The following is a 26212-nucleotide window of genomic DNA, read 5'->3' as shown; positions in this document are numbered from 1 at the left end:
ATACACAGAAAAAGTGTGGGTCTGTAACACACCGCTTCGTGAAAATAAGTTGGGATCGATGATGAAAGACATCTGTGAAGCAGCACATTTAGATGCACACAAATTATTGCATTATAGGCGAGCGGCAGGCTCACCTATTTTTCACACTTAATGTACCCACCTTACATACGGCCACATCATACATCATTTGAAAGCTCATTATCTCTACTTTAAGAAAATTGACGATGTGGAGCTGCCAAGTAGGGCCATAACCCCCTAATTTGCATAATTCACATGGGTACCCAATTTGCATAAATGTGATATGAAATTAGGAAATTCATTGTTAACTACTCTAAACATACTTTTAAACTATCTTGATATATCAAATGAAAAGTATTTGCATGTAGAATACAAAATTGATATCCAAAAAGATATTTAAAATGGTTTTACTGAAATATTTTCATATTAATACTGAAAAAAATATTTTACCCTTTTGAATAACAATATTTTAAAACTTTGAACACATACAGCCATATCATACAGCCAGATTATACATCATTTGAAAGCTTACTATCTCTACTTGAAGACAATAGACAAAATTTAGCTGTCAAGTACGGCCGTAGCCCCTAATTTGCATAAGTCCCGCGGGTACCCAATTTGCATAAATGCGATTAATATAAGATATTTATTATTCACTACTCGAAAAATACTTTTAAACTATCGAGTGATATATCAAATGAAAGTTATTTGCATGTAGAATACTGAAAAGACATCCAAAAAGACATTTAAATTCATTTTACTGAAATATTGTCATACTTGTATTGAGAAAATATTTTCCTTTTTTCAATAACAATATTTAAAAAAAATTAATACTAAAAGCCAAATTTTACAGCATCATCACACGTTATTTGAAAGCTTACTATCTCTACTTCAAGAAAATTGACAATGTGGAGCTGTCAAGTACTGACGTGGCCCTTAATTTGCATAAGTTACATGGGTACCCTATTTGCATAAATGCGATATAAAATTAGAAATTTATTAACTACTATAAACATACTTTAAACTATCGAGTGATATATCAAATGAAAGGTATTTGCACGGAGAATACAGAATGGATATCCAAAGAGATATTAAAATGATTTTACAAATTTTTTTCGAACTAATGTAGAACAATATACTTTCCCCTTTATAATAACGATATTTTAATAATTTTAACACATAGAACCGCATCACACAACCACATCAAACGTTATTTGAAAGCCTGTTATCTCTGCCTCATAAAAAATGACGATATGCAGCTGACAAATAGGGCTGTAATGATTTGATTTGCATAATGCACACGGGTACCTGATTTGCATGAATACAGTATAAAATTACAAAAATCCATAGTAAAGTACTCTAAACTTACTTTTCAACTATCAAGTGATATATCAAATGATAGGTATTTGCATGTAGAATAGAATCATGAACTCCAAACGTGTATTCAAAATATTCTTATTGAATATTTTCAATTAAATCGTAAACATCTTGACTAGTTTTTAATATTCAAAATATTGTGTACTAATAACGAATAATGCTAAAGTTATGGGGATAAATATCTGAATTTGTTTTGCAATTGATTTTTTGTTTATTAAGGGTACGCAAACTGGAACATTTTCCTGTCTAATTCCCATATGGCTGAGCAACAAGAATACATAAAACCAATTGGAACTAATTTGGGATAATTGGGTCTTCATATTTTGCAAATTTTCTAAAGCGTGTTTTGTCTATAGTTTAGTGTTGAAATATAACAAGTTACTCTTAAAAACAAGTAAAAAGAAAAGCAGATGAGCTTAAATTTGCAAATTAAACCGACATTACTTCACCATCCAATTATATATAATCCCAAATTAGTTCCAATCTTGTTACAAATAGCTGTGTGCTGAATGGCCCTTTTGTATTATTGATGTCATTTTTGTTTCAATTTCTCTAGAAATCTTGTTTGATGGAGACATCATTGGTTACTACGTCTGTGTTACATCTGTATTTTCATTTCAGTTATGTGGAATGTGTAGACGGAAGGTACCATATTTCATTTATCGTATTTATTGTTATATAATGAAGGAAAAGCAACTCAACACACCGTTCATATCTTCGTTGTTTGCATTTTGTGTATGATATTGTGTATATTGTCAGTGTATATTATGTTTGGTTCCTTTATATAAAATGTTAATTAGCCATGGCGATTATTCCAGTTAACAGTAAAATACTAGCACCACTTACAAGTTGGTACCTTATGCTAAAAATACAAGTGAACAAAATGACGCCCACGAGGAAAGTTCATGGGCTGCCCAATTATAAGTGGATGATGCATTCCAACCTTTCACTAATCAAAATTCATTGACTATTTTCTCAAATAAATCGTGAAGAAATAAACAACATACATCAAAGATACGACTGATTTTCCACGGAAAATTGAGACAATAAAAGTTCCGGCCAATGCGACATTGGTAACACTAGACATTGTTTCAATGTACACTAATACAACGCACAATGAAGCAATGGAATCAGTCGACAGATCATTAAATCAGGAAAGATCATCAAATGATTGCATAATCAAACAACCAACAACAAAATACTGCTGAAAATGATCTTGAAAAACAACACTGTCAAGTCAACAGTGAATTTTACCGTCATGTATTTGGGTGCGGTACGAGATCTCCAGTTTTACCAGAAATTCCCGACATTACATTTCACAAGACAAAATGAGTATAATTCAGCAACACACTGAACAAATATTGCTCTGACTGAGATTCAGAAACGATGTATGATTCTCATTGGAACTCAACACAAGCTTAATGAATTCATATCAAACATGAACAAATGCATCATACTTCCAAATTTTCGAAAGCTCTTCTCAAGAAATCATATCGTTAGACCTCATTATCTATAAAGGTCATCGGTGGAACAAAGAGAACATTCTCGACTGCAAAACACACACAAAACCAACAGATACATTGCGGTTCATGAAACCAAACGGCAACATTCAAGGGCCTTGTTAAACGCGAAACATTACGATACATTAGAACAATCATGCAACAACAAGGCAATAGAGAATACAGTCATTCAATCAGTGCACATGTTTCACCAAAAAAAAATGAAGGACTGATGAAGACAACTCTATTCTCGAAAGGTAGCATCAAACGACCGCAGTGTCACATTAGTCTTGCTACCCCATAGGGCAGAACACGTAGATTAGGGTTACGTCTCGCTATGGCAAATCAACACTATACATAAAACGGCCAAATATAACATAATATACACTTACAATATACACAATACCATACACAAAATTCAAACAACTAAGATATGAACGATTTGCGGAGCTGCTTTCTCTTATTACATGTCACCAATTGTGTCTGCTGTCGAATTAACCTTCCCTGCACAGACCTTTGTTCCTGCCAAGGCAGAGATAACTGTGGCAACCCTTTTACTCATGACAATGCTGGTGAGGAAGAGGATGATGAATTCCTACAATTACTAGATTTACTGGAAATGACATGAATGATTTGGATCATGAATCATGCCATTACTTTGACTGCAGCTTACTCTGACACATTGTTTTAGCTACAGACCTACATTTCAACAACTACAATAGTGTCGTTCGTGTGGATCTTTTTGTTGCATTGATACTTTAGTTAATTTTTTAAAATATCATTATTAAAAGAGGAAATATTTATTTCGACAGAAATATGAAAATATTTCCGTAAATTAATTTAAATATCACTTTTGATATCAATTTTGTGTTTTACATGCAAATACCATTACCACAGACCATATATCACTCGATAGTGTAAAAGTGTGTTTAGAATAGTTAACAATGAATTTTCCGATTTCATATCTCATTTCTGCAAATTGCTTACCAGTGTAATTTATGGACATAAAGGGGTACGGCCTTCCTTGATAGCTCCACATTGTCAATTTTCTTCAAGTAGATATAATAAGCTTTCAAATGGCGTATGATGTGGCTGTATGATAGGACTGTATGTGTTAAAATTTTTAAAATATTGTTATTCTAAAGGGGAAAATATTTTTTCCATATAAATATGAAAATATTTCAGTGAAATCAATTTCAATATCTCTTTGAATATTCATTTTTTATTCTACATGTAACTTCCTTTCATTTAATATATCACTCGATAGTTTAAACGTATGTTTAGAAAAGTTAACTTTAAATTTATAATACTATATCGCATTTATAGAAATTGGGTATGCGTGTTTATTATGCAAATTAGGGGGTTATGGCCCCGATTTAGTAGCTCCAAAGTGTCAATTTTCTTGAAGTAGAGATAATAAGCTTTCAAATGATGTATGATGTGGCTGTGTGTTGTGGCTGTATGTGTTAATTTTTTTAAAATATTGCTATTCAAAAGGGGAAAATATTGTTTTCCATATAAACATGAAAATATTTCAGTATTATCAATTTTATTATCTCTTTGAATATCCATTTTGTATTCTACATGGAAAGACCTTTCATTTGATATATCACTCGATAGTTTAAACGTATCGTTAGAGAAGTTAATAAATTTCAAATATAATATCGCATTTATGCAAAATTGAGTACCCTTGTCAATTATGCAAATTAGGAGGTTATGGCCCTACTTGACAGCTCCACATCGTCAATTTTCTTAAAGTAGAAATAATGAGCTTTCAAATGACGTATGAAGTGGCCGTATGTAAGGTGGGTACATTAAACTCCTAAAATAAGGCCCTTTTTGTGGATTCGCCGCTCGCCTATTAGGGCGACAGCGCACAGTGCACTTTGCTTGATATTGCGGGAGTCGAGACGCGATATATCCCAACGCTCTTTAAAATGAGCAAACTCTTCGTTCATACACTAATAAATTGACACTTCCTCACACTAACGGCATGTCAGATATTCTTTACCAACGTTTGGGCTGTAACAGACCAGCGTGTCCTAACGTTGTAGACCAAGAAGTTCAAAATAACAATGGGATGACTTCTGGCGACTGCGACGAAATTTGACATCAAATGCAACGAGCACTGTAACTCTAGCTCTCGCTGCACCTGGCAACACACTTTGCACAATTGTTCATCACATTTCTAGTCATCGCATGTCTGGATTATTTCAAAACTGCTTGTTTTCTGGCACAAATAGCGTCCAAATTATCCATCAAAAATTGATATTGTAACTTCACTGTACCACCTCTGAATGTCGCAACGGTCGACGTATACCGTATACGCGTGAGACAAATCTAATTTTAGTATGCCAAAAAGGCAGGACTACTTTTCTTATGTCAAGTTACGCAAAAAAGTTACTTTTTTCTTTTGATTTGAACTCTTGACCGTTTTTTTTGTGTGACTGCATGCAGCAGGTAGTTTTTACAAGGATTATAGTGTTCGTGTTGCATGCAAATAAATGCAATGCTGATGAACGTAATGCGTATTTATCGTAGGATACTGTGTGCGTGTACGAAAGCTCGACTTATCAAATGCTCGGTCTCAGGCGCAGAACGTCCGACGTTCGATCTCTCAAATGTCCGTTTTCTGCATTTTGGGCTTATAAAGTTATGGAAATACCCAAGTAAGACAACAAAGACACTCTAGTTGATATATAGCAATAATCCCCGCCGCAGTCGGGTATCCACTCGATTTTGGTACAATTCGCTCAATATAGCACTCGCCTATCGACTCGTGCTATATGTCGCGCATTGTACCAATATCTCGTGTATACCCTCCCTCGGCGGGGTTTATTGCTTAATTGTATTGTATCAACTGTGCAGCGTTCGTTACTGGTATACTGTCAAGTTCTTGCAGATATTGTGGCGAGGTTCCTGAACCGGTACGACTAAAGCCGTCGTCCAAACCTTGCATCCGAAATAACAACATTGTCCTATTTTATGTGACTTTATCCTATTTTATATCATAGCCTTGTCAATACCAGTGATATGAATTGTGTGACGTCATCCCCTCAGATTATTACGGATAATATTATGACAGAATCCAATGGGCTTTAACAGCATCGTGAGACATGCTGAAGTGATTTTGCGAGTGATGTGGCATATGCTGCGGCTTTACTTTTCACGAGCGAAGCGAGGGAAAATTACAGCACAATATGCCGCATATAACCCATAATAATGGGATAATAAACTCAAAAATGTAAACAGCGCATATTTTATTCTGTTGGTTTAGCATTTTCGATTTATAGTGTCAGTAATAAAGTCAGTGTTTTTTTTTATTTACTCCGTGGGATAAGACGAAATTGTTTATTGAAATAATGTGAATATCAACTTTTACGAGCCAGAACTTCTATATTGTCAGGCGAATGAACAATATCTTTAACTACTACGCTAAGAGTGATTACTGAAGAACCACCTTAACAATTATGATCTGTCGGGAAAACGCATATAATCCTAGTGAAGGGGAGGAAACAGAACTTGACGAGGTTGATGCATCACCCAGAGTGTTAGAAAAAATTTCAAGCAACGAATGGGTGAGTATGATATTAAGCGAAAACCAAAAGAAAACACTTTATGGTTTCACTTGATGCTATAGAAAATCAACATTATTCCTTCTAAGTTTGATACCGATTGTTGATACGCTAAACATAAAAATCAATGTAAGTCAACTTGTTATTTTGTCAGGACATTCACGAAATACTTCAATGTCACAAATCTAATTAAGAAAACGTTGTTAGGCTGCAAAATGAGCACTTAAATATTATACGGAAGAACGTTCTGACCATCTTTACCGGATTTTACTCGCAAACTATTCACAGTTGCTTCATTTTACTGTTTATGTCAATATGAAAGCAACAAAAAGTCGCAAACTTTATTAAGGACAAGCGAATCAGACAACGAAAAACTGAAATAGAACAGGAAAATGCTGAAACAGAACATGAACAGGAAAATGCTGAAATAGAACAGGAAGAGGCTGAAATAGAACAGGAAGAGGCTGAAATAGAACAGGAAGAGGCTGAAATAGAACAGGAAGAGGCTGAAATAGAACAGGAAGATGCTAAAACAGAAGATGCAGACTCATTTGGAGAGATTGAATTTGTTGGTTTCGGCAATATTACAAACAAAAAAGCACCGGTAAGTTGTTCCTGTATAATTACTTGAGGGTATTTGAAATGTATTAATAAATTCAAAACATGTCTCTCTGTGTGTACGTGTGTTATAAATAGTACATGAGTGATATTTCTATTTGAAAGCGTCTTGAACCTCATATATTTCACAACGATTACGAGTCATAATGTTATAAAGCACATTTAGGTATGAAAACATGGAGCCGTTATTATTTGACAATTTTTCTTGTTATTCATGAAGAAATTCGGTTTTGTGAGGGCGTTATCTGCTTTCAGCTCTCTCAGTGAAGGTTACAGTTTCTGCCACTCGCATCGGTATTTTTTCAATCATTCTAAATATCATCAAACGTTTGCCCATGCTTTGTGTTGACATAGTACGTCATGTTGTAATCAGCCAATAAAAATTACTTTGTAAAAACAAAGTTAGTCCAGTGGAAAGATTTATTGATAATCTTTTGAGAATATGATGATGAAGGGCTGACGAAAATGTAAGCCTATTTCGGAGCAAGGTTTGAAATTCGTGAATTACGGCATAATCAATATTTCTTTTGAAGTTTTCATATGATTCTCTTCTGGTGGTTAAACCATGCAATGTTACTGTTACGATACATATAGAGTCATCACACAATATCCATCATCTTAGTTGAATTTGGTTTTTCATAGTATATTCGCGTGGACAAAAAAACAGAGCCTGGAATCCTCAAGGATCTGCTCTTGGGTATATGGAAAATGCCTAGACCTAACATGCTTATTTCTGTCACTGGTGGCCACAAGAACTTCTTCTTCAAGGACGAAAGATTAAAGATACTGTTTAGTAAGGGATTATTCAAAACAGCTCTTAGTACAGGTAAGTTGGCGAACTGTTTTCATAAACGCTACAGATGTTCCACACAGGGCCAGCTTTTCGCACTTCCTATGAACCATCATTGCGTTAGGGATACCAGTGTTGACCCCATCGGAAAGGCGAACCTTAGGCAGAAGATGCATACAATGGATTTGAAATACCGTTTCCCGGGCTTTGCTGGTTTATCTGAGTAAAACAAAATTTGTCTCCATTGTAGGGCAAAGTAAAATAATTCATTGCTTTGCGTCGCCTTGAGCGAAGTTTGTTTGAGTTTTCCCAAAGGAGAATCGGAAACAAGTCTTGCAGAATTTTCCTGCATGGGCGATATTATGTCGTAAAAAAGCCAGGACTTGTACCTTGTTAGACTGCACCAAAACGAACGTAATATTCCAACCATTGAGCTTTGTGCTTGTGGCGATTTGAAATGGAACTCTGTAAAATTATACTATAGAATTGTGCATATTTGTATGAGAATTTTTGAGAGCATGCAAAAAAGTACCTTCTTTCTTTTGTCTCATTGCTATTGGCTAGGTGCATGGCTTATAAGTGATGGAACTGCATCTGGTGTCATGAAATTAGTCGGCGAAGCAATAAAAGAGGAAAGTCAAGGGACAACGGAGAATGAGATTGTTGCTTTAGGCATTACCAACTGGAATGTCTTGAACAATAAAGAAGTACTCACAAACTCGTCCGTGAGTCAGTTATTATACATAAAAGTAAACTCGTATATAAAGTATAGATTTACTTTAACACGGCCGGTAAAATCGCCCTACAAATACCTTTAAAGGAAATATATGATGATTAGGGACTGCAAAACAGTTACTATTAAGGGTTTGCTGAGCCTCATTACCTACTGAAATCCTTATCCAATACAGAGTATAAAAATTTTGATGATAGCTATAGATTGAGGCTAACAGTCCTTAATTTGCATCTATTTACGAAGAATATGATGAACACTCTTACAATGATAATTTATAAGGTATCATGGCAATGATGATATTCCGTGAATTCACAAGAAACTGTTTTAGCATGTAAACAACGTAAGCTGATAACTTTTCAAACATTCAATGAATATTTATATAAATGTTAAAATGACTTCCATGTACCTGATCTTTTTTTATTTGTCATTGAAGCCAAACAAAGGTTGTTGGCCTGCGAAATATGCTGAGTCAGAACTCAAGCCTGATAAACAAGGAAACTATGGAGTCTATTCTACGATACTGGAATGTAACCACAATTACTTTATAATGGTTGATCATGGCAAGGAGGATTTCGAAGTCGATACCAACTTACGGGCAGATCTCTTACAATGTATAGCTGAAAAGGAAGGTAATTGAAATACGATTATACGAACACTAAATGTCGTGCCACTGGCATTAGCGATTCAACGCTTGCAACAACTACTATCACGGTCATGTCTGTGGAAATAAGTATTACACTCTTGAAATGAGAGCAGAGCGATGAATGTGAAATAATTTTAAAGTAAGCGAATTTTGTTTCTGTAAATTTTGCCTAAAGTTAATTAAGAGTCCAAGAGACACTTTACGGGTTTGAATTTTTTTGTAGCTTAAGGTAGTATGCACCTCGAAAGTGAAAGACTAAAAATTTTACTCTAACTTTCTTCAAGGAATCTTTCAATCATTCTCTTTCACAATCAGGAATAAAAATAGGGGGTCACCGTGCAAATTTTGGTACTAGAGAAACAAATTACCTAAGATTTACCGATATTAGAAATTAAAAATGGCCGCCATCCCTGTATTAACTCTATGGAGACAAATAAAAATTTTCGAATTTCGAAAAAACTAAGCCGGTGAAAAGTTTTCTTTTACCAAGAGCTTTAAAATGAACCCCCACATGTGGTGTATCAGAAGAGAATTGTAAAAGTTTGAGAGTCCGAATGTCTGTCCCCGAGGTGCGTTCTACCTTAAATTCCGGTGACAGTTTTTATTTGAGCTTTACTCGGATGCCGTGATTCAACTAAAGTAAAACGATGGAAATTATATTACAGATGCCGGAAACCCTGAAATACCAGTTGTTTTAGTCGTTGTAAATGGTGGCTACGGTACAATTAAAACCGTGTGCGAATCTCTTGGGCTAACAAAAGATTCCTCAAGAAGAAAACGTAAGAAGGGTATTCCAATGGTCATTATTAAAGGCAGTGGGAGAGCTGCTGATATTATTGCTGAGGCTCATCAGTCAACGAACCAGCAAAACTCTGAGTAGGTACCTGATATATATATATATATATATATATATATATATATATATATATATATATATATATATATATATATATATATATATATATATATATATACACACACACACACATATATATATATATATATATATATATATATATATATATATATATATATATATATATATATATGTATATATAAACTTTGGAAAGAAGCAAGAAGGCACTCTGGTCACTTTGTTTAGACTTAGATGTATTTCCTGCGTGCGACGTTTCGCTCTAGTGCTTCTTCAGGTACATCTAAAGACAGTGATGAAATGTACAGATCTCAGTGTGCTTGTAAATTGCAAGAAAAGAATGAAATTTGTTCGATTTAGCGTACGCAGAAGTAAGGTGAGTGATTTTGAAAGCTTTAAAAAAACATTGTGTGTAGAAAGCTGAAAATGACATTGCTTAAATGTGCAGAAAACTTTGAAATTGTAATAAGTGATGCAAGGATAGAAGTAGATTTGACTAAAAATCCATAACATTGCAATTTGGATCGGAAAGAAATGTATGTTATACAGAGACCGTACATAAGCTATGGAACTTATCTTTGTGATACCTGGTAATGGAAATTGTATGAGTGAGAACAAAGGAAAACCGGAATTTATACAGTTTCGTAGAGTGGATAGAGGGCGGTTTGTGGGTAATCGCAAAGGAATGTGGGAAAACATTTCTGATGTTTAATCATTGTGGTTTGACAGTCTTAAGTTTATACATTCAGAGGGTTTCAACTTGTTTGCAAAATTTTTCATCTTGTTTATTAACTTGCATGATGCATGATTTAAACATCATCAATGCAATTTTCATTCAGATTATAATATAATGTCACAGGGGTGTCTTTTTTTGTGACGTATCGTGGAAAGATGGTTGTTAAAGCAAAGCCTAAGTTCTGGTCTTGCTTTCACCAATATACTGTTTTTGCAGCGTCTGCATGTCATTAGGAAAATTATGTTATTGCTTGTACATGTAATCCTGTTTCTAGTAAAATGACGTTTTCAGGTTAATTGTGAAAGTTTTTCGTGTTATCGCTATGTATGCAGACATTACAGCCCGTATACTTTATAAATCAAATTAATTTTGTTGAATTATTTAAGTTCTTGTGAAATAACAGATCCCTCATATTTGTGTTGCGAATCATATGCTATAAAAGGTTGGGGTGGCCTTTGAACATTATTTTGAATTTTGGAGTATATAGAAGTTTGTTGTGATGTTTGTTTTAAGGTTTGTGTGCCATGGATTGAAAGGGGAATACGTAGTTTGTGTTCTTTTTCTTTTTTATAACATTGGAGTAGTTGGATTAAAGGAGTGGATTTAGGCTCTAAACGTATTTTTACGTATACTTACTTCTCTGTACACTACATCGAATAAATTCCACCGTTAGCTTGCAATTTACAAGCGTTCTAAGATTTGTAAATTTTATTTTTATGAAGAAGCCCTAGTTAGAGTGCGAAATGTCGTACACAAAAATACATCCTAGTCTAGACGAAATAATCTGGGTGTCAGCGTGCTTCTTTTCATCTTTTTCATTTATTAATCAGTTGCACAATCCACTAAGGATTTCCTGTCCTGCAATTCTGTTACAACCTCTCTCTCTCTCTCTCTCTCTCTCTCTCTCTCTCTCTCTCTCTCTCTCTCTCTCTCTCTCTCTCTCTCCATATATATATGGACTTATCATATGCCTCGAGCCCCGTTCATATGTAACGCTATGAAAAAACCGCCCTCACACCCAGGCACACTTTTCCCAAATATGGACATTCACGGGCATTTCTGAACTAGTTGAACTCTGGTTGCTATGCGCGTTGCTATATGTACACCCAAAAATTTTCGAACAAATCGGCGCGAGATTCAAAAATTGTCGTTAGTGCTGATCGAAACACCATGGCACAGGCCGATGATTCAATGCAGTGGTTGCAGGAAATTCCTCCAGAAAATCTTAATGGAAACAGCCAAAGACAAACAGCACAACCGTGATAGGAGATGAAGACATGGATTCCGTTCACAATGTCATAAAGCCTCAGCGAAATATCAGCGCTGTCAGAGTGACCGAGAGAGGTGTCAACAAAGTAAGGCGATTTATCGACACTCGGTATAACGACCAGCGTGAGCTTTCTGACTTTCCAGCAACTGCCTAATAGAATTCATAGCTTCATTTTTAATCAATAATATAGAGAAAGGCGATGGGACTGACTACGAGCCTGATTCGATCTAGGCAGTGAAACACAGCATCGAGAGGCTTTATTCGGTAAAAAGATACGGCGTTTCTCTCAATGACAAGCAATTAGACCTAGCGAACGAAACACTGAAGGCAAAGCGGATGCAACTCTTAAAGCGTTGGATGGGAGGAAAGCTTCGAGCATCTGAAGCAATTTCTCCCGAAGGAGAAAACGTTATGTGGAAATCTGGCGTTCTGGAAAGAAGGACGGTGAAACTGTCATCTTCACGCTGTGGTATATCTTTACGTAGAACTTTGGGCTCCGTCGTCGCGATGAACATAAAAAACTGACAATCGCTGACATAACACTACAGAGAGATTACATTGGACAGATTTTTCCGGAATTTCGAGAGCGTGATACCAAGACTCGAGAGGGAAAGTATATTGACTTTCGCTCCGTTCCCCCTCGCGTGTTTGAAACTCCCTGCGGTGAGTTAGTCAGTCGGAGACCTGTACGTTGCAACGACGATAGTTCTATTCCAACCTAGTCCATCTCAAAATCAACTTCTTGCCGAGGCTTTATCTGCGGCCAATGGGTAAGATCAAGATAGGATCTTTCATGCTGGACGTAAAACCAACCACTCCATTCGCAAAAGAACAGCGCACTGAACCCTAAGTAAGCCTGTGTTCCGTCTCAGCAGATAATCAAGATCACAGGCATAAAAATGTGTCGAGTCTTCAACACTACGAAACCGTCTCCATCGATGACCACCGCCACATTTCAGGCATTCAAAACTGATATTGGCAATCATCCTAAGTACAGCTCTGAGCCTGTGACAGAAGTGAAGACGGAACCTCCTACGGAAATCATCGAAAAATGAATAACTGATAGGCCTATATCTAACATCACGCTCGCGCCAAGAGTCAAGAGAAGCCGTCCGTTCGTCATCGAATCTGACAGTGATAGTCAGTGACAGTTGTTGACTGCTGCATGGTTTATTTTTCCGATTTTTGACATATTTTTGCTGACGTTACATGTTGTCACGATCCGTGGCGTTCAGGAAATTTTGCGTTCTTGTTTCAAGTCTATTTTCGTAGTACGTTGCCCTGTGCATTCATTCGGTGCAATCTGTAAGTGTTTGGTACGTGCGCCAGAAGTTTTTTTTTATCTGTAGGCCTACATGATTTTTATTTTTTTTGAAAAGTTGATTAAATGTTCGTTCTTGGTTTGCATTAGCTAAGATCCCCTTCCCAATTTTGTTTGATCATGATGTTTGTGAGTAACACTGCTCTGAGCGAGACTGTGTTTAGTTACATATAGACATATTACGTCACACTTATGTCAATGCGCGAAGTGAATCGGCTTTGCATTTCGCCGATGAAATTACGATTTCATATTGATTTTCGCCCCCCAAAAATAATAACTATAATTTTCCTGAAACGTTAAGTGGCAAAAAGGTATATGATAAAACCTTTACGGCCTTGATGCGTTTTTTTCGAGCCTCGGTCGTACGGCGTACGGGCAATCGCTCGCTCAGGCCCTACCGCCGTACGACCTTGGTCCGCAAAACCCGTATCAGGGCCATAAGTTTAATATGAGATGAATATCGACATATTCTTATCTCGGTAAAATAAAAGTTCGTCGTTGTCGAATAATCAAGTTCTTGCATCCTATATATTAAAATCGGACCCAAGCCCGGGGAACAGGTGTGCATGTAAGTAAAGTATCGAGGCAAGGTTTAACACAGGGTAGAAGGTGGTATAAACTGAAATACAACCTGCTCCTTCAGTAAATCGTAAGCAGGACAATTGTCTTGAACACAAATACTGTAAGGGTAAATATCTCAGACGATGATAACAAAAGGGGAACTTCACCCAAACCATTCAAGATAAGATAAATGTCAATTTCAAGAAACAGTTACTTGCATTATTTCCATGCGTCACACATTCTGTACAATGAACTCCATAAAGTAAGGTTATCGTTTATACCCAAACCCGGCCGTTAATGTGCGTCAGAAATATGCAGAAAGAATACGTGCATCTTCAATTACTGTGATGTTTTCTTCGTGCGTACAGTAACATTTATTTTCACCACAAGTAAGTCTATTTGTAATATTTGGCTATAAATAGAGCAGTACTTTGTTAACGAATTCTTTGCACGAATATAACATCAACTATGTATGTTTGATTACATGGCAACGTGCGCTTTGTTGTAAAGTTATGATAAACTTGAAAAGTCTCATTTCTTAGCAGCGCCGACAAATATTTCAAAAACGCCATAGATAAGATACTAATAGATGATACCCGAAGAGAGGAAAAGGTGTTGGAATGTGTCAATTGGTTGAAAGAGATCGTTCAGCATGAGGACAAATCATTGGTATGTGCTGCAAAAGTTGATTAATCTAAAGAATGTGTTGATACAGTAACTGACATGAGTGGTATATGATAACAGTTTCTGAGCATTCTCTTGGGTTTCCTCATTGATCATGAGATATCCAGTGAAACTTTTCAAGGTTACCCCACTATCAAGACATACTGTAGCAGCTTCCCCGTGCTGTGAAAAAAACCGTTTTTTAAAAAACATTCATGTACCGGTAAAATCAACTTTGTCAAATGATGATTTCAAATTCGAGATCCTCTATCCTCATTTTCACTGCATAAAACATTGACGTAGTTACAGTTTCAGACGAAAGAGTAATATCCAGCCTTTTGAAAAAAAAATCATTTTTGACATTTTTGAACGATGCCAATAATATTGTAATAAAGGTGATAATCATGCAGCACTAAGATGACCGAGATTAACTTTAAGGATGTACCTTTTTGCCCTTCATGGCCTGCACCACTCTGGTTGATGACAAAAGCCAAAAATATAAAAGTAATTTACTGTTTTCTCAGGACTTTTGATACATGTTTATTAGATCTATTCGTATGAAATACTTTTGTTTACAGCTATCACTATGACACAAAATAACAGAAATAATAAAATGCTTACTTTCAGATAACCATATTTCAAATGGGAGATGCTAATTTCAAAGATATAGACAAAGCCATCTTACACGGAGTATTGAAAGGTAAGTGAATTACTGCTTGAATAAATATAAGCGATCCTGACGCCAGTAGCTTTTCGTAATTGCTCAATATTTTTAGTACTGTTTATTGGTTAAAATCCTTGGCGTACTCTTCAGAACATGTTGTACGGAAGCATTTGGCTTTCAAACACAGCGCTTATAATTTTACGTCGAGTCGTGACACATAAACTTGAATTCAAGTTGGGACAATAAGGTTGCTGCCCTGAGCATTTACAAAGATAACCTTCCGTTAGAATGTACTGCGTATTGATGTGTTTTCTATATCCATAACTTCTACCTGATATCTACCCAGCCGATCGTAGATATTGTAGGAGGGCAGTAGTTGTATTAAAGAAGCTAACGGTACAGGTGCAATAAAACCCACGTTTAAATTGTGACGTCGGAAGGGTATGAACTGCCTCTTGTTTAGATGTGCACCACATATACCCAGTTGTGTCAAACACGGCAGAATATCTGTCGAACACTCTGGATGTAGAAAACGTGGCTAAAATAAGCAGCACTAAAGTAAAGGATATCCAACAGTCTTTGAAATATTATTAGCTACTAACCATCATTTTATTTTTATTTTCATGTCATCGACAAACTTTGGAATACTTTGACCAATAACTTTAATGCTTTATTTTCAGCTAAAACTTTAAATGGTAACATTAAAGAACAACTTAAGTTGGCCGTTGCATTGAATAGGTGTGATATCGCCAAAGATCAGATCATAACGTCTGAAAGAAGACTAGAGTGGCAGGTATAAAGTTACACCAACTCTGTAATTAACCACTGGTACAATGCATTAAAATCACTTGGTTGCACGCGTATCCATTCTCAAAGATTGTTGTCTTTGGTACTTTTTTGTCGCAAGGTTGACGTGTCATCAAAGACGAATTTTCTTTGGTGTATATGTCTATTTGTGTTACACTGTCGACAGTCCCTTGATAATGTGCCTTTTTCTGTCTATGATTGATGTATTGTCCTGCACATACGGGGGATTCACAAGCTCCGACAGCGCGAGGTGAAAGAGCACAAGGGAATTTTTTCATCCTCAGTGCCCTTGACATCAACAAGAGGAAAAAACCCTGTGTAACCTTACGCAGAAGAAATGATTATAGGTGAAACAGGTCGTACGTCAGCCGTTCATGGCATGATCAGCTAAAAACAGTGCATCAATGCATCATGGCGACGGCGATGGAGCTTGACTACGGCAAAGCCTTGGAGGAACTCGGATATTTGAGCTGCAAAGACTTTCAGAGACAAATTACTGACGGTTATGTTGCCTCTTCCTTCGCTCTGTTCTCGACGTCACATCTCATGAATAATCAATATCAAGCCAAGTCCCGCAAATGAAGACAGCCCTCGTGCCTGAGGCACTCGCGGTTATGCCTGCCGCTTTCCCAGCTCGCGCCCTCGGCGCTACGCTTGCAAATGCCCCCATACATCAATAATAGACAGAACAGGCACGAAGGACTGGCGGTAGTCTATATTTGTGTATTTGCTTCTTTATGATCGCTTACTCAATGTCGATCAAACGACCTATAACATTAAGGCTGTTGAAATCTGTGTATATTGTTTACGAGGTCCCTTGCATGTTTACAAAAGTATTAATGTAAACCTCGTGGCGACTTTCTATATTTGATTTTAGGTCGAAATCTATTGCCTATCTACTTGCTTTCAATTTGCATTTAGGTTTGCATAATTGACCCCATTCAAATACCAACAGAGTGAAATTTAAATTTCAACACAAACCTTTGCAATTTCGATTAGATTTAAACTACTGTGAAATATCTCGTTACATAGCTTCCCTGGAGGTTAAAGGTTATCTAGATATGATCCAATATAGTTAACACACTTATAATTGGTAAATTATGTTAGTCTTATATTTGATATTGTATTATTAACTTTTGAAGAATACCAAGAATGCAAACTTCATTTAAATCCATATTTGATTTGCAGGTGCTTTACAAATTCCTTTTTTTCAAAAGTCGTTTTTGAAATGGCTGGTTAAAGCTCACGGTATTTTATGAAATATCGAATAACATTCTAATGATTATTTCAATTATCATTTTATGGTTATGTTTCAGAAGTGCACCGATTCCCTAGATGAAGTAGTGGAGTCGGCGTTAATTGATAACAAGGCAGATTTTGTGGAGTTTTTTCTCGCTCATATTGTGGACATGGACAGTTTTTTAACCTACGACAGGCTGTGCAGCTTGTACGAAAAGGTATTTATTGCTTTTCATCACGTTTTGGCATAACTATTTTACAGCTGGAATAACTTTAGGCTATGTATTTCACAACCTAAACGTTTAATTTGTCTTTAAAAATAATTTTACATTTCGAAATATTATTGTTTTACGGAAGATTTCACAAAAAGTTTATGATTGATTTGATATTTATTTTCATATCTTCCACTATCTTGTAAATGTTTGTTTGAACGTTGAGTTGCTGAAACAAAAGCACGATTAATATGTATAGATTATGTCTGCGTCAGTTCCTATTAAACATGGTTAAATATGGCTATATGAATGAAGATCGTGAAACTCGCACGAAGGTATTACTTTCACAAATTGTTTGATACAGATTCCAAATGAGAACCAAAGCGATGCTGACTTCAGAATCAGCACTCTGACAATCTTGCAAGAGAAATTAGGAATTCGAAGCCAAAACTCAGTGAGTATCTTATCTTTGCAAGTTCTGTTACTATCTGCCTCGTGATCATTTACTCTCGTGTCAATCACTTTTGATTTGAAAACTTAACCGTCATATACTTCAAACGCCAAGCGTCTGGTTCTCCGTTTAAGTAATATTTAAGGTAAAGACACACGTTTAATGCATTTTTTCAGAGATTTTGGTTTTATTTCAAAATTGGAGTCCGTACCGTATGACCTTTACATGAGAAAAATGTCAAGACAATACTGTATAAAGAAATGCTTAAAATACCAATAAAAATAGATTTTTTGCAAACTACGCGTACTGTTATATTCGGTTGTCTTAACTGTGTATGGATTAGTTAGGATAGGGACGCAAAGTCAACAGATTATGTTAATTTTTCTGATCTTGTCCGGCGCGCATGCGCATACTTTCCACTGTCCTGTGTGCGTGACGTTAATAGTCGCGCCAGCGGCTTACTGACTACGCATGCGCTTATTCATAATATACTATGCGAGTAACCGGAAGTGTACCCTTCTTTCGTGGGCGCCGCCATGTTTTTTTTTTTGAGTACTCGTAAATAAACAAATACGAACAAATTATTATTATATAACATGCCATTTATAAAATATACCTCTTTTATTAGCCAGTAAATGTTATTATGCACCTTGTCGCTGATACAGAATATCGTTAATATAGATAAAGGGAGAAAACAGTCGTGCATATGAACGGTGGCATACGCAAAGAATGCTGGGATTGAATTTTAGAAAAGTGCCCCCAGTGTCAAAAATTAAATTCAAAAATTGCCAGTTTTTAGACGGAACGCTATAGTTTTCAGCTTGCAAGTGGAAGTTGGGCAGTGCGGTTACCATTGCAATGATAATGATTGCATGATACGTCCCTTGTTTAACGCAATAGGCTGTTATCAATGTAAAACTTGCCAATTTTTGTCCAAAATTTTTACACGTTACAGAAAATCTATAGGCCTACCTGCACTGCTGCAGGGTTTGACGTCCGCGCGTGTACGTACGTGAACTGCTTTCATCAGAGGGAAACTGGGCATAGTTGTCATACTAGTATATACGTTTATGAAGTAACAATTAATTACATTTTATCATGAATCAATACAAATAACATTGCCAATCTTAACCCCTGGCGCGACACCAAGGGCTGAGCCCTATATAATATTAACAATAGAGAGGTTCGGCTACACGTTTTACGCGAACGTGAACGCGTAACGTCACGAATTTCTGCGATGATGTCATCGACTTGTGCGTACGTTCTTCACGTACACGGAGCCGGCGTCGCGTATTTACGTGGAGACAGCTGTTTTCACGTAATTTGTAAACGTGTAAATTTATTCTCATCTTTAACATGATATAAACTGTGAATCATTCATGCAGTTGTTTAGCTGGATATATGATAGTGACATCCTCAAAGATATTCAGGTATTTTCGTTATTTTTATGTGCAATTTCTTCGTCGATTCGCGGCATACGGGCAAACCATAGGCTATCCCTGTGATGCGGAAACACACTACGCGGACCAAAGCCGGGCCGAACCATTTCTTGCGCGTGCCACAAGAACGGTTGGCGTAATGCGTAGCCAAACGGACTTTTGCACGCGAACGTGTACGCCAACGCCAACGTGGATTCTACGCGTTCACGTTCACGGAAGCTGGTTGATTATCAGATTCTCTCCACCGAAGTAAGTTCTCCAACGTGAAAGTCAGCGACAGAGTCTGGTTACCACAGTACGCTCATTCCGATGCGAAGGTTGGCGATAAGTGAACAAATTTGTGAATGAAACTGGTGGACGTGTCAAGCGATGAGTATGCATAAATTTTCATCTTCCAGGGGAAGTTCAACAAGCGCACGGGCCGAATGACGAACTTGAATAGTCACCGCCATGGCTTCCGTGACGCCGCGATGTGATGTGGTCCACTGAGACTCTCGCAAACGTAAAATATCGCAATTCGCCTCCGACGGGCGTAAAAGACACTTCTGAACTGAAGACAAACGGATTGATAGATCTTGACAACCGTTTACAGTTACGGTAACAAGCTTAGACTCTAATTTGAGCAAAAACAGATTAGCCGAGGCAGTGTTTGTTATGTAAATAAACCGCCCTCATTACTTGTACATCTCAACAGTTTGTGTGTGTGTTTCTCCCGATTTTCTCGCCATTATGATATACGGAAGGGTATTTGATGTAAAATACAAAACATTTAGTCTCCTGCTTGATGCAAGTTCGTGAACATGAATAAAAATCGCCCGGAAAGTCATATTAACGATCGATTTTTGTACGTATAGGGGTGTTTACACAATTCTTTGATTATCTGTCTTCCGATTTTGGCCTGACAAGCGTAACTTCAAAAGAAATTAGGTTGCAGTAGGGTGCACAGATCGGTCTGATTTTTTACCAGGTCACAGTAGCAATACATATCTGCAAAACGGTGTCTCAGATTTTCGGTAAAATTGAAGTGAACGATACGCGGTAATTTATTCAAAAACCCAGAGTTGTTACTTTCACACCTTATTGTGCGGAAACAAAAGGGAATAGAAAAAATCTGGGACACTGTTTTTTCCCCAGAGTACTCAATTGCTGATTTCTGTTAAAAGATCTCAAGTCGCCATAGTCCTAGAACACCTAATTTGTTTTAGGTAAAAAAACTCAAAAACACATATTTTTGAGAGAAATGGACACAGACACAGTGATTTTGGAAAATAAACATATTTTTCATAATGTTGAGATATAGGGCTAACAGAAAATATATAATGTGTTGGGTCCAAAAGTGAAATTTATTGAGAAAAAGTGAGTTTAAAATAAGTATCATCTAACGTGTGTCTCTACCTAAGTAATATTTTGAAATATTATTATATTTCCGAAAGATTTCGTGTAAAAGAGTGCATGATCGCTTCGATATTTCGCAAATACTATTTTCATATCTTTCAATATCTTGTAAACGTTTGTTTCAACGTAAGGTTGCCCAAAAACAAGAACACGATTAATTCGTATAGATTATGTTTGGGCAATTTCTAATCAAAATGGCTAAATATTGCTATGAATGAAGATCATCAAAGTCACAGGAAAGTATTACTTTGACAACTTTTGTGCTACAGGTTCGAAACGATAACCGAAGCGATGATGACACCAGTAAGAACAGTCAGCAAAACGAGAATGAGAAATTAGTCAGCCAAAACTCGGTGAGTACCTTGTCCCTAGCATGTTCTGTTAGTATATGCCACGTAATCACTTATTTTTGTTTCACTTACTTTTTATTAGAAAACTCCAAAGTCATATACTCTTCAAGCCAAATGTTCACTCTTTCTTTACAATTGAAGCGTTATTACGACATATTGTTGATTTCCGGAATATTTCTCGAAAATTGCATAATTGTTTCGATATTGCCCAAATACTCTATCCACATCTTCAACTATCTTGTAAACGTTTGCTTCAACTTACAGTCGCTGAAACAAGGACATGATTATGTATGTATTGGTAATTTCCAATGACAACGCCTAGAAGCTGTAAATGAACGTCATGAAACCTACAAAAAGACATTGCTCAGTTAAATTTTGTGATACAGGTTCTATGAGGACTTTAGTGATGCTGACATCAGAATTGGCACTCAATAAATCTTGAGAGGGAAATTAGAAATCTAACAATCGCTGAGTACCTTGTCCTCAGGCATATCCTATAACTATGCCATGTTATCATTTACTTTCATATCACTCACTTTTTAGTACTTTGTGCCCTGTGGGCACAAGGTACTAATGTGATGGCGCGGCCCAATATGGCCAACATAGTGGGCCGTATGCTGTGGACGCAGGTATCTCAGAAACGCTTCAGTAACTTTTTCTGAAATTTGGTCTGGTGGTCACTTGGGCATGTATCTCAAACGGTCTTTTTTCTTTTTTTGATTGAATCATTTTAAAGTCACTTTTTTAGCTTTTTTCTGAAAACCACTTTTTTCACTTTTTCCTCAAAACCACTGATTTGATTATTGTGATGTTTGGCATGGGTGTTCGTATAGTTGAAATAACGTCAGAAATGTTCAAGATTTGGTGATACATGCCTCACATTATTTTTAAACAATATTTTTATCCATTTTTATTTTATATTTACTTGATTTTGCCTCACTTTCGCTAAAGCTACCGTTTGCGCATGCGCACAACTGTAGGACAAAATCTGAGTTGAAGAATCGAAACGGACGCCATCTTGTTTCTCGGTATGGGCACATTTTTGGTAAAAGTTGACAGTGATGCACTTTTGCAGCTGTCGTGTATTTTTTGGTACGAAAGGCGCCTTTGATCGACTGAAGAATGATGGCCTCCGTAGGCGATAAACACCGGTACTGGCAGGCATATCAGTTCTACTGAGGAAGTAATCCACTGGCCCGTATAGGTCAGGGGCTCACTTGTAGGGGAGAACCACTTGATTTCTGGGGGGGGGGGTATAGAGGATTTCGAGGAAAAAAAATTGTCACCAGGTGAAATAAAAGAAAAAAATTAAGCCTGTAATGGCTTGAGAAAAAAATATTCTCATAACAGACAGAAATAAAAAAGGAATTGTCACAATGCTGTTGAAATGAGCAAAATTATGGAAACTTCATTCTCATGTATTCTTTGCTGGCATGCTGCCAAAGGCACGCAAATGTTTTTACCACAAGTAATTCTTATGTGTTTTCTTCCAGCACTTATGATATAAGCATTCACTACTTTACACCTCGGTGCACTCGATGTTTTTCTTCCCTTTTCTGACCCAAGAAATCATGTTTCAGGATTTCTGTTGCAATATCTCAATGGTATAGGCAATATCTAGATGGGACTATTTGACTTCTGTAAATCGTGAAAATTTAAAACACAAGATAGGAGTCAATAAACTAGTGTTAAAACCAATACATTATTCTCTCAATATAAATATGTTTATGTTAGAAAGATTACAAGTTGACAATGAAATTGAGGAACAACAAATATAATGAAATACAATGTGTGAGCCTTGTTTCTCTGACCACAAAAGATAACATCTCCCCTGAGAACATAAAAGGAATTGACTGTTTTAAAGAAAAGCAGGTATAGTACTGATCACAGTTGATTTGCTAAAAAAGTGTTCTATAATTTAAAGTTATATATATAATAGACTTTCCATTTTGTTTGTCATTTGTTGGAATGTAAAATGAATAAATAAAAACATCCTGTGATGTGTGAAACACTGGCTTAAATTTGAAAAATTGCACTGCTACTCCATATGAAAAAAAAAATTGATGCAGGTCTGACTGTAGAAATCAAAAAATGCTGTCTCTCTAACAAAAAAAAAGTTCCCATACCCACTTCCTGCATACCCCCCCCCGAAATCAAATGGGTCTCCCCTTAATATGCGCATGCGCACATAACAAGTTAGCGTTGTTTTTCGAGGACTTTGAAAAAAAACCCCGAGGCCTTCATGTTTCTCGGTCAGTTGCGAATTTTGACGTTTTAAAGGTTTTAGCGTATATTTGATTGCTGTCATGTATTTTTTGGCACGAAACGCTCCTTCGATAGACTGAAGAATGATAGCCTCCGAGGCTCCGTACTCGGTACTCCCCAGTACCGGCGAATCCATTGCTTTTAATAGCGAGGCAACCCGACCGGCGGCCCTTACTAATAGCTGGGTGAGAGCGAGGGAATGCTCTGTCCTTCTACCTCCGGCCTCCATGTCATAACAAACTGGCGTCTTTTTATGTTAACGTACTGTCCTTTCGACACAGCGATTCCTTTTAGTTTTCTGTTGCTTATTTTGGGTAATTTCGACAGTTGTGCATTGATTTTGACATCATTTTTGACTTCGATCGCTAAAGTGTGTGCTTTTAAAGTTTTATGTTGACCGATTTACTAAGGAAGTACGCGCACTTCAGAATCACGGCATAATCCGACATGGTAATTTGGCATGATCACAGTCGCTCGAGAGTTATTCAGCTCTGGGACTAGTCGCCCCATAGACGAGTATACAGAAGCGAGAAATACCTCAAGTCTGGAAACAGAATGGCTATTTCGTATAGGGATTTTGCCACCATGTCAACTTCGATGTTCGATTTTACCGTGAAAAGTAGCAAGTTCATCTATCATGTAACCGTCGACCGTTCCCTATCATTCTCAAAATTCATACCTGGTACTTGATTTGCTTCACAAACGCTCGTTTCGTGTGATTTTCGGCCGAATTCGACGGACACGTCGCTAAAACATAAGCGTGAGCAACATTCCGGGCACCTCCACTTTACTGACGTTAGCGCCGCGTACCCATGAGGGATGACTGGAAGGTTGTTCATGCCTTATGTTTTGGCGACGTGTCTTGTGAACTCGGCCGAAAATCACACGAAAATTCATACCTGATACTTCATCTGCTTACAAAATGCTCATTTCCTGTGATTTTCGGCCGAGTTCAAGAGACACCTGGCCAAAACATAAGCGTGAGCAACATTCCAGTCATCCCTCATGGGTAGGCTGCGCCAACGTCAGTAAAGTGGAGGTACCCAAGAGGTGACCGGAATGTTACTCACCCCCAGGTTTTGGCGAGTTGTCCGTCGAATTCGGCCGAAAATCACACGAAACGAGCGTTTTTGAATCAGATAAAGTATCAGGTATGAATTTTTAGAATGGTAGGGAACGATCGACGGTTGCATGATAGTTGAACTTGCTAATTTTCACAGTCAAATCGGACACGGAATGTGACATGGCGTGGTTTTTATAGCCGTTCTGTTTCCAGACTTGAGGTATTTCTCGCTTCTGTATACTCGTCTATGGGGCGACTAGTCCCAGAGCTGAATAACTCTCGAGCGACTGTGGCATGATCATCAGATCATACATGATCCGAGATTGCACTTTAGCAAGGTCACGATAACTAATGTTGTTTGTTTCACTGTCGTTTAATACCTATATTTCCACTAAAAGACCATTAGAATTTCCTCCTGGCTACTTTGAAATCGTGCACTGGCATGCATGTAGTTGTCAACATCACTATGCTTGTTTGTGGCGAACAAAAACCCATCGGCAATCGCCACGATCTCAAAAGCGTGGCGACAGCTGATTTCGTCGAAATTGATAAAACTAAGCAGTCCAAATATATGCTAAAGACAAAATAAAAAACTCTTTATTTAAAGCGCTTACTTGAAATTGTAAAGGAAGACAAAATATTACAATTACATTCTCGCGATCTCCATGAACTGGCCTTCCGATCACGCTGATACTGAAATCATGGAGGTAGTGCTGAGATAGACAACCATAGCCAAAAGCAGCAAAACTCAGCGACAATTCTGAGCTTTATTGACACAATATTTCATATCGCAGTATCAAATCAAACTGATTACAAAATCCCTGGATCAGCGATATTTTAGTGAAATTTCCACATTAATCATAACTTGTGAAAAGTAAACGTGAAACAAAGACGTCGTGTATGCTGTCAATTGACAGCATTGTGTGAACCATAAAACCAGCTGGCATGGCATGTGCATTGACTGCACATGATAAAAGCAAGTCGACATTGCAATATCAAACGGTCTACATCTTGTGAAAACAACGACGTAGCAGTGAAAGTTGTAATAGTCATCGGTAAAAACTCTTCACTGATGAACTGATAATAGCGTCAAACAAATGAAATTGCATATTTAGAGAAGGAAAACCAACGTCTCATCGTGGCCTTGAGTGAGAATAAACAATGGCGTATGTGCGGAGTGGGACTATTCTATTTAGGTAATGGGGGTACGGAGGGACACAGATTCATGAAGGTACTGGCAAAACGTGCCATTTTCCTAGCGATGCTGTCGCGGGAACTTCAATGTCCCATTGTTGTAACACCTTTTCAATAGTTTTTCTGATCGGAAAAGTAATTTTATTAACTGTAATGATCTATTATACGCTCATCACCTTTCTGTATCGGGGTTTAACCAGGGTAAGAGCACATAAAGTAAAGTGAAGTAAGCCTTTATTGAAATCCTATCCCCATTGGGGATCTTGATCATAAAGTGCAATACAGGTTTTGCAAAATCAACAACAAAAGAGTATATATAGATGAGGATGTAACATGTTCATCAATATTTTACTCATTTTCATTTTTATTTTGGTCTGAGTTCAAACAATTTTCCCAAATTACATAATGATGATTTGTCTGTTCTTGAAAAATGTTTATAAGGTCTTGTGTGTCTC

The 26212-nt window shown here is 37.0% G+C and overlaps 1 protein-coding gene across 2 annotated transcripts in view; it reads left to right on the top strand.

Annotated features, from left to right (window-relative positions):
• Positions 1 to 26212, top strand: part of LOC139151018 (transient receptor potential cation channel subfamily M member-like 2) — a 49381-nt gene that overhangs the window by 2641 nt on the left and 20528 nt on the right. Inside the window, exons 2-14 of one of the 2 annotated variants that reach the window (XM_070723536.1) lie at positions 6301 to 6472; positions 6792 to 6863; positions 6954 to 7073; positions 7730 to 7913; positions 8442 to 8602; positions 9044 to 9239; positions 9919 to 10129; positions 14561 to 14684; positions 15306 to 15378; positions 16023 to 16135; positions 17466 to 17606; positions 17965 to 18054; positions 21155 to 21238. In XM_070723536.1, the coding sequence (XP_070579637.1) occupies positions 6365 to 6472; positions 6792 to 6863; positions 6954 to 7073; positions 7730 to 7913; positions 8442 to 8602; positions 9044 to 9239; positions 9919 to 10129; positions 14561 to 14684; positions 15306 to 15378; positions 16023 to 16135; positions 17466 to 17606; positions 17965 to 18054; positions 21155 to 21238 (1677 nt within the window). In that variant the 5' untranslated portion in view covers positions 6301 to 6364. Of the gene's footprint in view, positions 1 to 6300; positions 6473 to 6791; positions 7074 to 7729; positions 7914 to 8441; positions 8603 to 9043; positions 9240 to 9918; positions 10130 to 14560; positions 14685 to 15305; positions 15379 to 16022; positions 16136 to 17465; positions 17607 to 17964; positions 18055 to 21154; positions 21239 to 26212 lie in introns of both variants that reach the window. The other variant, XM_070723535.1, reaches the window with a different exon arrangement.

Source organism: Ptychodera flava, chromosome 15, assembly GCF_041260155.1.
Source record: "Ptychodera flava strain L36383 chromosome 15, AS_Pfla_20210202, whole genome shotgun sequence".
NCBI lineage: Eukaryota > Metazoa > Hemichordata > Enteropneusta > Ptychoderidae > Ptychodera > Ptychodera flava.
This window is presented reverse-complemented; position numbering and strand designations above follow the sequence as displayed.